This window comes from Anser cygnoides, chromosome 3, assembly GCF_040182565.1.
Source record: "Anser cygnoides isolate HZ-2024a breed goose chromosome 3, Taihu_goose_T2T_genome, whole genome shotgun sequence".
Lineage (NCBI taxonomy): Eukaryota > Metazoa > Chordata > Aves > Anseriformes > Anatidae > Anser > Anser cygnoides.
In genome coordinates, this window is record NC_089875.1 from 38,864,573 (window position 1) to 38,877,799 (window position 13,227).

The 13,227-nt window shown below is 37.5% G+C and overlaps 1 protein-coding gene across 4 annotated transcripts in view; it reads left to right on the top strand.

The window, feature by feature from the left end:
* The window catches only part of AKT3 (AKT serine/threonine kinase 3), a 152,916-nt gene that overhangs the window by 6,276 nt on the left and 133,413 nt on the right, over positions 1 to 13,227 (top strand). For 3 of the 4 annotated variants that reach the window (XM_066993933.1, XM_066993934.1, XM_013201875.3), the window contains exon 2: positions 6,068 to 6,222. In XM_066993933.1, the coding sequence (XP_066850034.1) occupies positions 6,177 to 6,222 (46 nt within the window). In that variant the 5' untranslated portion in view covers positions 6,068 to 6,176. Of the gene's footprint in view, positions 1 to 6,067; positions 6,223 to 13,227 lie in introns of those variants that run through there. The other variant, XM_013201883.3, reaches the window with a different exon arrangement.

The following is a 13,227-nucleotide window of genomic DNA, read 5'->3' on the forward strand; positions in this document are numbered from 1 at the left end:
ATAGAAGACTGAAAATATTAAGGGAAAAAGCATACATATAAGTGTGCTTTAAAAAGACCTATTTATCTTTTCTAAAGTATCTTGTTTTTCCTTGCCACAAAGCGTAAATATTGCTATTTCTGTTATCCTCCTAATTCCAAGTCAAGGCTTATGAAATAAAGTTGTCAGGAATAATTTTTAATATCAATATTCTTAATGACATTGAGACTTTTAGTGCAGAATACAATTCAAAAAAATATTTGCAATGCCTGCTGCAGAGATATCTTGGATTTTTTTTTTTTATATTTGTTGTAAAATTTGTAAAATAGGAACATTAAAAATTAGAAATTATTTAGGGGTATGCTTAAGTGTCTTAACTGTGCATACAGTAAAGATTTTTATAAATTTAGAATGTACTTAGAATGTTTGTTGTTTTTTATTATGTTTTTTGTATTGTAAAACCAGTTAATGTTTTGTTTTGTGATTTTTTTTTTTGTTTGTTTAGAAGTTCTTTTAAGTTGAACATAAACTGTCTGCCTGCAGGTTCCTTTTTCTCAATCTAAGTAGCGACAGTATTTAAATTAATCAGTCCTCCTGAGACCATAAAGAGGGACCTAATCCAACTGCACTGTTTTTGAAATATAACCAAAATTGCAGAATATGTAGTTTGTAGAAGCCTGTATAAATACACTACTTTTTAGATAAGTCACTGAACTGGATGTGATTCTTCCATTAGTAATACAGGTTAATTTAATTTAGGAAGTTTTGTAACAATCTCTGTTCTGCAGCGTAGTCTTTTGTGTAATTTTTGATGCTGTGCAATGTATCCTCTAATTGTTTGACCAGACTGTCAGATAACAACTTGGGTAGGGGAGGAGGATATGGATGCATTTTTCATATAAATAAAACTTGAATCTCAACTTTACGTCCTAAAGAGAACTCTGTTTTTAGTTTAGAGCCTTAACTTTTTAATTTCTTACTTTGTGATTACAAACAGTCTGTTTGGTTGTGTTGGAGGATTCAGACTTTGGAGGATTTGAGAAAACCTCCTAAGAACTTGATCTGGAAAAAAAAAAAGCCCCTAAAGCAGAGAAACAAACATGGGTATGATGATAGCACTAGAGGATGACTGACTAAGAGCTGTTTTTTTTTATTATTTATTTTTTATTAGTGTGTATTTTGTGTGTGCAAACATATAATTTTTCAGTGTACCTTTCTGAGAAATGAGGTAAAGATGTGGAGATTTGGCTCTGATTATGTTGAAGACCAAGGAATCTCAGTGAGTCAGGCAAAGAGAAAGATTCACTTTGACAACATCCTCTCTCCCCACTTCCCCAATGCATTTGATTAAACAAATGGTTACTTGAAAAAGGTAAAATGGCAGTTCCCTGTTACATTTAGATTTATATAATCACTGGGTTGCGAAAGGTACGTGAAGTTGTAGGGGTAGTCATTGGAAGAGGTGAAGCTGATCCTGTTGGTATTCTCTCTGGTAGCTTAAGTTGGTAAATGTGAGAGTATCTGTTTTTTCTCAGCTCCAAAATTGTTGAAAGTAGGAGCTTCTGTTTATGAAAGTTCTTACAACAGAGACCTGAATCATACAATTTACACTGAATTTATGGGCACTGTCTTCTGTACTCAGCTGTCTCTTGTCACTGGGGAAATGGGAGGATGCCCAGATTCCAAGGGAGTGTTGTCTGCTCTTACGAGTCTTGATGATTATTCACTTGCACATAGTGGTTGTTAAGTGTAGACCTGAAACACTGTTCTTGCTCCTTCTGCTTGGAAGGAAAATATTTCCTTCTCCCCATCCGCTGAGTCTGCGGAGGTGCCTGACTGCTGCAATGGGCGTGAGTGCCTCATTTAATTCAAAAATACAAGTTGAGAAAAGGTGTCTTCTACCTACTGAATAGTCCATTGCTTCTTTTAAGGGTAGGTCCTATAGTTCCTAGGCAATAGCAGCATGAAACAAACTGTTTCTTTATATTGCTGTTAGTCTCAGAAGTTCAAGATGAAAACTGAGAATGTGTTGGTTTTTCACCACACTTTGGGAAAACTGTGAGTCTCGGTAGGATCACGTAGATCATGTAGGAGCATGTAGAAGTTTCTGTTTGATCTTTGCTCAGAAAGATGTCCTGGTGACCATTACAGCTAGGAACTTAGAATTCTTTGTAGTATTAGTCCTTCAGAAGTGTGCTGAATTGTTCCACGTAATGCCAAAATGCGGCTTAATAGTTTTCCAAAGAGGAAAGAAAAAAATTTTCCTTTTTTTACAAGATCCAAAAATAAATGCAGACATTTCGTTCTTGTAACTGGTCACGATGGAGTAAATTGTCATAACTGCACCACGAAGCACGCAGATAATAGGTTCTTGTATTTATTATGCATATTCGTGACTGACTGATACATTGTGCAAAATACATACGATGTACTATTGGAAAAGTACCTCTTAAAAGTTCTGTTTGATAAAGTGGAAAAGAAAAAAGAAAAAGCAATACAACCCGTTCTTCAGTTGTTGGAACATAAATAAAAACATAAGTTAGGTTTTTCCCTGTAGGAAGCAGCTGGAATGCAAAACATCCTCAGCTTCAGTTCTTACACATTTTTTCCCCATTCTATCCTATAGCAACAGGGGAAACTGTAATATTTACTCTGTAACAGCTGCTGAAACTTGAAGTGCATCGGGAGAGCAGAGTTGATGGCTAATGAGTATTTAAGCTCTGTGCAGGCTGCGTAGCATGAACGTTTCTGTAGGTTTTCTTGAAATAGTTGGACTGTAGATGGAATGCTATTCTCTTGTGAGAGTTCTCGTTCCATATGTTGTAGAGAACTCCTTTATGCCTGTAGAAGTGCACCAGTGCATCTTCAGGGTGAAGGTTTCTGTATGTCTGTTTTTCATTAAGGTCAGTTTTCGTCACAATAGGTAATTTTCAAAAGTGTGTTGCTGGATGACTTTCTGAGTGAATGAATGTAGCTTCTAGAAAGCCTCAAAGGAATTTAATAAGGGATAATACTACAGATGCTTACAAATGGCTTCTTGAAAGTGTAGTGTGAATGTATAACCTTTATTTTCATTAGTCTTTTAATGCTTCGATTTATCTTCTACAGCTTCCTGTGTAATTCAGATTGACTTTTAATTACCCATTAAGGGAGTGATCACTATAACCGTTATGTCTGCATACAACTGTTGATAATTTTACTTAAGTTGTTTCTGGTAGCACTGTGAAACTGAAACGGAGATAATTTGGTTAGTTTTGTCACCATATTTATCTGATTTTTGCATTTTGGCATTTTTATTTGAAATTCAGTGTAGTAGTACATGGAAGGAGTAGGATGCTGTCTTACAGGCTTGCATTTGAGGTTATTGGGACACAGGCGGAGATAAAAATCAGTCATAGATCAGCTTTTGATTAAATAACACTAACTTAATCATGATCAGTGGATAAATAGGGAGCTTTAAGCATAAATTCATTCATTAAAACTATACGTCTGCAGAAATCATGGACTTAATGATCAGTATGTGGGCAGACAAGATCATTGCTACTTAGTGCAGAAGTTCATTTCTTACAGCTTAGTCTGTACCAATAAAAATAAATTATTGCACTTCTCATAAGAACACACCAGCATTGGGAACTGCATTAGATTAACAGATAGGATAAAACAAATCACAGCATATGCCAGCCCAAGCTAAGTATTTTGCTTATTTTGTCTCTATAGTTGAAAAAAGTTGCCTGTGATCATCTGTTAAGGAATGCACTGGAAGTCTTGTAGGAAAGTCAAACCGAAGTCGGGTGTTGGGATACTGATGTGCTTGCTTGTGCATCACAGAACAGCTGTTATACATCAGTGTTTTTTGACGCTCCCCCCTGGTTCTGTAAAGATGTGTTTGCTTGTAGTAGGACCTGATACCGTGCTGCCCTCATCCTGGAAGGCAGAACTGGAACCTGTGTCAGCTGCGTGCCTCAGTCTCTCTCTGTCCGGGCACAGCTGTTGGGCTTGCTTATCACTGGATTGAAGAGCACAAACAAAAGCTCTGATAGAGTATGACCCAGAAAATAACTCTCTAACTAGTGAGGTAAAGGCTATGGAAGACATGCTTGTTGTGTTTATTTCTGCCATGCTGACTTACCTAGTAATGCAAAGTCTAACCAGTTAAAGCTAAATAGGTGAATTGACACTACCAGAGCCATCTCCTGTCCTTCCAAAACCTTGTATGTAACATTTTCTTTTAATTCTTGTAAAAACATGAAGGTATATAAGTCTGAAGGCAGTGTGCATTTACATAAACAGAGGTGTCTGATGTCCTTTTAGACACAGTGGGGCATGATGCTGGTGCAAAAGGGAGTGCATCGCCTACAAGGGACTTCCTGTTGTATCTGCCAGTGCCAAGGGATGTCACAGAGGCAATGCTTTCAATATTATTTAAACTTTGCACTACTAAATTATTAAATGTTGCAGTTTTTAAGTACCTGAATTTCTCTGTGTTTTTGAGAAAACAAGTGAACGCAAAACAGTAAAATGAATACACCCTCAGTATTTCTGAGTTGTGCTGTGCTGCATTATTTGTTGCATGCCACTTGAAAAAATGTTCATACCGTTTTATTTTGCACAGCACAGCATCCATGCAGAAGTAGCCTTCCATCTAGCTGCTGCGTCGTGCAAATACACATTTTTAAAATGACAAATAAGAAATAACCTGCACATGTATAATAGTTCAGTTTTTACCCTGTTCTTGGTTGGATTAGAACAGATTATTTCCCAGTCCGTGCTCCATTCATTCATTGCGCAGGCTGCTTTTAGGACAATAGTATTTCTTCCTATTGCATGTTTACATTTGTTGGTCAGTACACTAAATGGATGTGTATGTGCTGGATTTTATAGTACTAAACTGGGCTGTGTGTCCCTGCTCCATGCTAGCAGTGTGTACAGGTGTGCTCCTGAGTGAACAGCCACACAGGGCAGAAGGGTGTTCCTCCACCATTACAGAAAACCCTTTCCTAGATTGGCATGATTTGGCTGTTCCTCTTTGTTTTGAAGGATGGAGGGGAAAGGCAGTCTGCTGGCAAAAGGAGACCTCTCCTGCCCTCTGACTTCTCTTCCTGCTTGGTTACAGTGCTATTATCTCTTCTTCACAGCTTGTTGGTAGTCTGGGAGCGAGGTGGTTGGAAGGGAGGGCTGTGGCTTCTGGGACCAGCGTGTCCTGTTGTAGGGCTGGCCTCCTTCCGCCCCCCGCAAGCTTTTTTTCTTCTTTGTAGGGAAGAGAGCACTCTTGTCACTGCCTGGCTTAAAGCCCCGAGAGAACATGCACTCCTTCTTTTCATAAACTAAGCTGTGGCTTTTTTGGTTAATTTGCACTCCTAAAAAGTTGCTTCTCTATTCACATACTTGTCAGTGCTGCTGTTTCTAAAAACTTAGAGGTTTGTACTGGCTATCATGTAGTTACAGTGGAAGTAGGAAGAATGTTATATTTCTTTAGCCTTTACTATTTCTTTTTCTTCCCTTTTTTTTTTTTAAATTAATTGAAACATTTTGAAAAAAATAACTGCATGGCTGGTGAACTGCTTAATACAGATTTTAACAGTTAAGCATTATAGGTATGGTTATCATCATAAGGCTTTGGTTTTAAGTGCCTTTACAGAACCTTTCCTTCCATTTCCTTTCACTCTTGATCTGATCAATGCAGTCTTAATAATAGAATCACTTACCAGTTGCATGGATTCTGACAAATGGGGGAATGGTGAAAGATACTGTGGCTTCAAAGCTGGACCTGTGAAGCAGTACTGGCACCGTTTCATTTAACAGCATCCTGTGCATCAGTACAAGGAATTTTATTGTGTGCGTTTTATAATAGTGCCACGTGACTTAAAATGTAACACATTCTGGTTCTGTTAAGTAGCAAGGTGTTCATGGAAAATGTGCTGTAAGACTATAGAAATATGATTCCGTTATATGGTTAATTAAAAAAAAAAAAGGCAGATTTTTAATATGAGCTCAGTCAGTGGAAGACATCAACAAAGACTTTTTTTGTTGGCTGTCAAATGAGAAAAACAGAAAAGACTTAAATTCTTTCTCTAATATTTCCTTCCAGGGTGACTCATCAGTAGAAATTGGGAAGAGCAGCAGAAGAGAAGCCAAACAGACAAGCTGATAACTCAAAGAAATACTCTTTTGAGTCGGGGGTTCAGAGTGGAGCCATCATGAGCGATGTTACCATTGTGAAGGAAGGCTGGGTTCAGAAGAGGGGTAAGTTCTACCTCTTAATGCAAAGTTCTTGTGCTGTGTAGCAGGCTGTGCGCAGCGGCATTGTACAGTTACGCTGGGAGCATTCTTGATTTATTTTCTAGTCTGCAGCAAGCTAATCTGACCATATGGAATTAATGGCCATTAAGGCCTGGGTCATGTTAATACTTAACCCTCAGCACTGCTCCTATTTTACGTGGGTAACTGACAGTAAGGAGGAAGCTGGACTTGGTAATTCCCACTTAACCTTGCTGCTGCAGCTCCTGTCACCCCTGTATCAGACTAACTAGGTGGTGGTGGCAGCTTTTAGAAGTAGAAATAGAGGTGCACAGTTGAAGGTTGCATAGAAGCTGTTGTGGGTGCAATACTTCGTGTAACTTCCTCAATGCCAATATGTGGCTCAGGTTATATTACATACTCAAGTAGTCCCTGTAAAATCAATATACTACTTGTGTAAAGCTCAGCATATATCTAATTACTCTGCAGACCTGGAAGCCATATGATTAAAGAGTATGTTCCTAATTATAAGCCAGTCTAAAGTAATATTTTCTGTTACAGTTAAATTCCTGTGAATTCTTGAGATGTCACTTCATAATCTGTCACCACGTGATTTGCAAATTTGGGACTGTTGCTGTATGTTATGTTTTGAATGGGAAACCTCTAGAAATAGATGGCATTTGCACCATGTAATGGACTTTGAATGAAATCTTCCATAATTCATGGTGCTTTGCTTTGGGTTGTGGTGTTGCACAAGATTATTTCCAAAAGAACGTCATCTCTCTTGCAGAGAGAAGGTGATCTGGATTACAGGGTGATGTATGCCACAAGCTTCTGTGATTCTAGCCCAGAAGGACTTAGACTTGAATAGTGTGAACAAAATTGCCATTTAATTTAAAAAGAAATACTTTGTTTCATTAGCAGCATGCAAAGACAAAGATCATTATTAGCTTTCTTATTGTAGATTGACATTAAATGTTAAAGAAGCCAAGAGAATGAGAGAAGTTTATTATTCTGCTATTACTCCTGCATAACTGTATTTTGGTATTTCATTGTGGGTATTGCAGATGAAAATGGGCTAACCTACAAGAAGCTTAAGGCCTGCTTCCCGTTTTGGAGTATATATTTTTTGTATATAACAAATCAAATTTTGCATGGCAGGAGCTATTTAAAATTTTTAATTGTTTCTCCTTCCCAACTTGTTGCTTGCTCTGTTTGGTTATCTGATTTCCCTTGTTGTTTATTTCACATAATTTCTTTCAAGCATATTATAAAATGGTTAGGGTGATTCAAATAGTTCTCTCTTACATAATGTCATATAAATTGCTCATTCTTACTAAAATGCGATATCAAGTGTGATATGCATTAATGACTGAGGTCCAGAAAAGGATTATAGTTTTGTACAGTGAAACTAAATGTCTTAGTGAATATTTGAAAATCTGAAATATAAAAGTTTTCCCTCTCATGCTGTTTTGCTAATCTATTAATTAAAGAAAAGCTGATGGATTTTGCATTTTGATGCCAGTTTTGATAGGTATTTTATTTTCAAAGACACTTCATGCATGCATTTTTTCCCTCATTTTAATGAACTTTGAATGTATGGTTGTTTTGTTCCTTCTTGCTATGGGTAACATTGTGTGTGTGTTTTTTCTTTTCTATGCTTTCTAACATTTTCCTAAATTTTCTATGACTTATTACAGTTGTTGGTGAATTAAAGTGTTTGTTTTGCTTCTGAAAAGAAGAAAAGTGTAGCAGGGTTTTTCAATGTCAAAAACTTGTAAGCATTTAATTCAATGGTTATACATTTCATGTAATTACAGATTCTACCCTGACCTTGCTCTGGAAGCAGAGTTGCTAAGCACTTTTGTTATTGTTGCCAAGGAAAAGTATCTGAACTTAATCTAAACTCTGAAAGTTGGAATTTGTCTGTGCTAAGTGTACACTTTGTCAGCTGAATATTCTCTCTCTGTACCAAGAGGCATGGTGGGATTGGTTAAAGTTGCACTGCTTCTGCAAGCTATAACGCTGTTACAGTTTTAAAGGCTGTTCCCTAATCATCCCTACTTAACACTTCTTGCTTCAGTTCTCCGAGTGGTTTTGGTATGTACAAACTAGGTTCCTCCTGGAGGAAAGCAGTGTGGAATCTCCTCTCCAGGTATGCACTGAGTAAATTCCAGCCCCTAGCTGAGGCATAAAGGTACAAACCAACAGCTGGTGCTTTGGAAAGCCCTAAGCCATGTGCATGGTGTAACGTTCCTTTTGAGGCACCAGACTGAATTTAACTTGAAATAGACTTGTAAACCCTATACGCTGTAAAAGCAGGGGCCTGGGCACCAGCTGTTTCAGCTGACTGATCTGCTTCTATTATGCCAAATTACTTGGTCATGTGAATATAGCCTGGGACCTTTAAAATCTATTGCCTTCAGCAGTCAGGGTGGTGATAAAAGTCAGGGTGGTTTGTGATGTAAGGAAAAGAACAGAGCAATCTCTTGCTGCAATTTGGAGCCCAGTCAAGGAGTATGAGGATGACTTGAAAGTATGGGGATGAAGTAGAGTTTTGAAGAGCCAGCTAATGAGATAGTTCCTTTAACTCACCTATATGGCCTGAGTATAGGAAAGAGATGGGAGGACTAAAAGTTGAGCTGGGGATCTCGAAGTTGAAGCTCAGATAGAGGCTGGGGAAGAGAGAATCTGTTAGTGCAGGGTATTGTGATTCTTAATGGCTGTGAAATGCACTGAGAAAATGTTTGCTTTATTATCCTTTGTGCTGTATCCATGTCAATAATAGAGGGCTGACGGTTGTACATTTGTAAGTCTTTAACCCTGCTCTGGAGCATGAAGAGTCAATGTGATTCTAGGTGATTAGCCTCAATGTGCTGTTGTTCTGGGAACACTTAAATGACCAAGCTGTTAAAGTATTCCTATTTTAAAATTGTTCAGCATACAAAGTAAAGACATGTCAGAATTAAGTTTACTTAATTAAGGATGGTCATACTTAGGCCTTGAGCAGTCTTCACAAGAAGATGTTTCCGTGCGGTGAGAGTAGATGACACTGAGGAAAGGTAAGCTGTTACGTGAGCTTAGGTGAGCAAAAGGTGACAGGCAGAAGGTGAGAACTTCAGATGATAGAAGGAAGTGAAACCCAAGATGAAGCCAAGCCTGAGAAGCTCAGCGAACCTCAGGAGGTCCCATGTTAGGTCCCATGTTAGGTCCCATGTCATAGGTGAAAGGAGACCTTGAAGCAAGGTGGCTGGGCCTGCCTGAGCAGGTGCTGTGGTCCAGTGAGAGCAGAGCCAGAGAGTAAACTAGTTGGTGATGAGGACTTGGTACCTAGCTGCACCCATGGCATTTGCAAAGTGAGGTGGGTGTTACTTTGGTCTGGCGTCGGACTGCTTCTGTGCCCCATTAGCAGTGGTAGTGCTCCGGGGTCCATCTTGTGGTTCACTTTCATCTGAAAGGAGCCAGGTTTGTGCACTCCCAGACTGCATCATTCAGCAAAGCGCATTAGCTGGGGTGATAAGAAATTTTGTTCTCCTTATCCGTATTAATGCAGATGTACCCTGTGAGACATCACAACTTGTCTGAGCAAGAGGCAGATGTATGACTTCAATGGTTTTGAGTTTTCTGCTGGAGTTTTCTGGAGGGAGTCTCCGCTCAGTCAAGAGAGCAGCAGGAATGCTTTTTGTACAGACGGTCTTGTGTTTGTCTGTGACTTGCTGTCTCGGATCTAGTGATAAGAACCAAGCATCTCACGGCCTTGTGTGCCTGCGCTGCTGGAAAGATAATGTTGCAATTTACTGGCCCAGTGTGTTTTGTTTCAGAGAGGATAATCATTTTTGTTTCTCTTCTCTGTTTTCCCACTATTCCTGTGGCCAGATTAGAATACAGATGTGTTGTCTTCCTTTGTGAGTGTCCTTTTTAAATGACATCAATGTTCTTTTCTTCTAATGCATATAGGTGAAAGGGATGTGATTTTGATGAAGAATCTGAAATAGACTGATCCAAACCTTGCTGGTGACACGCAGAAGTTATAACATGTATTTAATATTCATGCAGTTAGTGTAGGGGCTCTGCGGAAATTGCTGAAATTACTTTTCCATTTTGGATTTGCTTATGTGCACAATGTTTTGCACAGTGTCTTTTCAAATTATTGTAAGATTTAGTATTTTTAATTTTACTGAAAGCAAATTGAATGTCTTACAAAGCGGGGATATATTTTGAATGTATCAGTTTGGAAACAGCTGTTTTTTTTAAATGGATGAACATGTTTAATATGATTAGAGCATATCATTACAAAAGAGGCTTTTATGCATATAATTCAGGTGATTTTTTTTTTTCTTGAAAGCTAGTTTTACAGCTTGTAGAGCTGACCTTGTCTGTGATCTATAATAGTCACAACAATTAGATTTAACAATCATTAATAACTATGCTTAATTGCAACCTAATTTCTTTATATATAACCTGTGCACAAGATTTCAATTAGTTTAAACATATGAAAAGTTTTAAGAGTCTGTGTTACCATGTTATTAAAAGATCATTTGGGACAAAGGAAAAATTGACACAGATGCTAACTTTTTAAAGGACCCAGTTTTAAATTTAACATGTCAACTAACTTTATTTTGTGTGTATGTTGAAAGAGTAATGGCTTTTCATTGGGGAAGAGTATATCTAACGTGTATTATGTAACAATTTGGCTAAATCGTTAGTGAAAGGCAAAACAAAACGTTGTCAGTTTAAGTCTGTGCTTCTATTGTACTTCAGTTACCAGGCCCCTGTTGGACTTCCGCATTCAGGTGTGCTAAATTTGATAATGCTGTTTGTCATGGCCATGTTTACCTTGCTTTATTAGATATTTTTACGCAAATTATTTGGAATAGATAATGAATCTGACTTGTTCGTGGGGGTGACATTAATCTCAATTTTTCATGTCCTCATTTTATCTTGCAACATTCATATCAAGTACAGAAGTACTAGTCTACCAATTTTATAGAGAGGGAACTGAAGTACAAAGTTGCTGTAACTTAACCATAACTTAAGAAGTTTGATATAATGAGATGGCAGTAAAAAACAGATGTTGTGAAGCTTTCCTGTAATGAGTTTGTCCTGTAACGATTGCATCACTTGAAATACTGTAATATCTTTTTCACTCAAATGCTATTTATTTATTTATTAAGAAAATACAGCTTTTCATAACTTTCTGGTATCTGGAATACAATTACCTGAAGTAATGTTAGTATTTCTAAACTCATAAATTTATAGAATAAGATGTATTTGATTTATTGTGATGAGAGATTAATTTAACTGCTGGTTTGTTCTCATTTCTGCAATTTAAGACATGATGCAATCATGTCTTAATCGTGTCGAAATCACGGGATTTCACGAAATAACCATGTGGAAAATATTTCATGTTGTTATATCTACTAATGAGAAGAATAAATAATGTGGTGGAATAAATCTGTTGTTCCAGGTAGGAATCGAATTGACCTCTCAAGTTTGAATTGTTTACAGTTTTACAGTAACTAGTCTTCTATACTCCCCCCTCCCTCTCCCAAACCCTGAAAAAGCATGAAGTAAATTAATAGACATTGGGGTTTGCAGTTGAATCAAGACCAAAAATATGTTAATTTTGGAAATACACATGAGAGCTTGAATTCATGTGGTATGTTTTTTTTTGGGTGGGGGCAGGAATGCCTTGATTGAAAAAATAATCTCAGAAGTTATGGTACTAATTGAATGTTATTCACAACCTGTCAGAAATCTTGTTTGCAGATTGTCTGAATTATTTGAGTAGTTTAACACACCTCTAACAAAGACAAATTTAAATAGACTGTCTTGAACATCTGCTACAGAAAGTAGAAGAAATTCAAACTATTTTTTCTAATCGTCTTAGCAAATAGTAGTTTTAGGTAAAATCTTCATTGATGAACCACTTGAAACTAAGTAAGTCTTTAAAGTTCCATTAAAACTTTTTTAATGTTCTGGTTTTAATATAACTGTAATATGGCCTTTTCTCATTTCTAAATCATTTTACAGTTGAGATTCTGATTGGTAAAAATTATCCTCCTCTAGAGCTGTATTGTAGATGGTAGCGGCTAAAATTCTGTGCATGTTCTTCGATTAACTATATTAGTTCCCACTAATAATACATCAGATAGAAGATGCAATAATATGTTCAGAGGGAGAAAGGTGTTATCCTGTGTTTAAGAGGATATTATTAGTGTGTAACAATCATGGGAGCATCAACATGTTTGACCTTGGTGCTACTGATTTTCAGATGTTTGTTTTTTGCAAAGTTGAAAGATTCAATACCCAAACTGAATCCCTGTTATTCCCATCCTTCTGGTGGTTGGTAAAGCATGTTTCTGGGCTTATCACCTTGGTCTCTGCGGTGGGGGGAAGAGGAAAAGGGAGAAATCATTTGGCCTCTCATATGTCCTGAGATTTGTGGTGGAACAGTGCTTCTTCTATTCTGACAACAACAGGTTGCTTGTTACACAGAAAAACACCTAGGCAGCATTTTTTTGGAGCGTTCTGGATAGATTTGCATTATATTTTCTTGTATTCCTGTTCCAGTTCCTATGTAGTGAATGCTGCTGTAGTGTTTGTGTTCTGAATCTTTTCTCCAGTCACTCGTATTCCTTCCAGTTTGTTACCCATGAGAGCAATACTTTCCAAGAAGCAAGGTTAATGCTCTTGGTTGCAGGGACTGGAAAGCAAGGCTCTAACAACTCAGTGTCCTTTTCCTACTTGCAGCTCTCGCGATTTGGCAGTGCTGCATGACCAGCAGATGTTGGAAGTATGCTGTCAGGGAGGACTTTGAGGAACTGTTACTCTAATACATGTTCTTTATTAAGTAAAACTTTTTTTTTGTTTTTGAGCTTGAATAGTCACTTTACCTAATGCTTTCGGCATCCTGTAGTCTGCTGATGAAACTTAAATCCATTTGTGTTTATGCCACTTTCACATTAAGATTTCATTCTTGTCGGAACTTGCTTGTAATAAAAGAGTTTC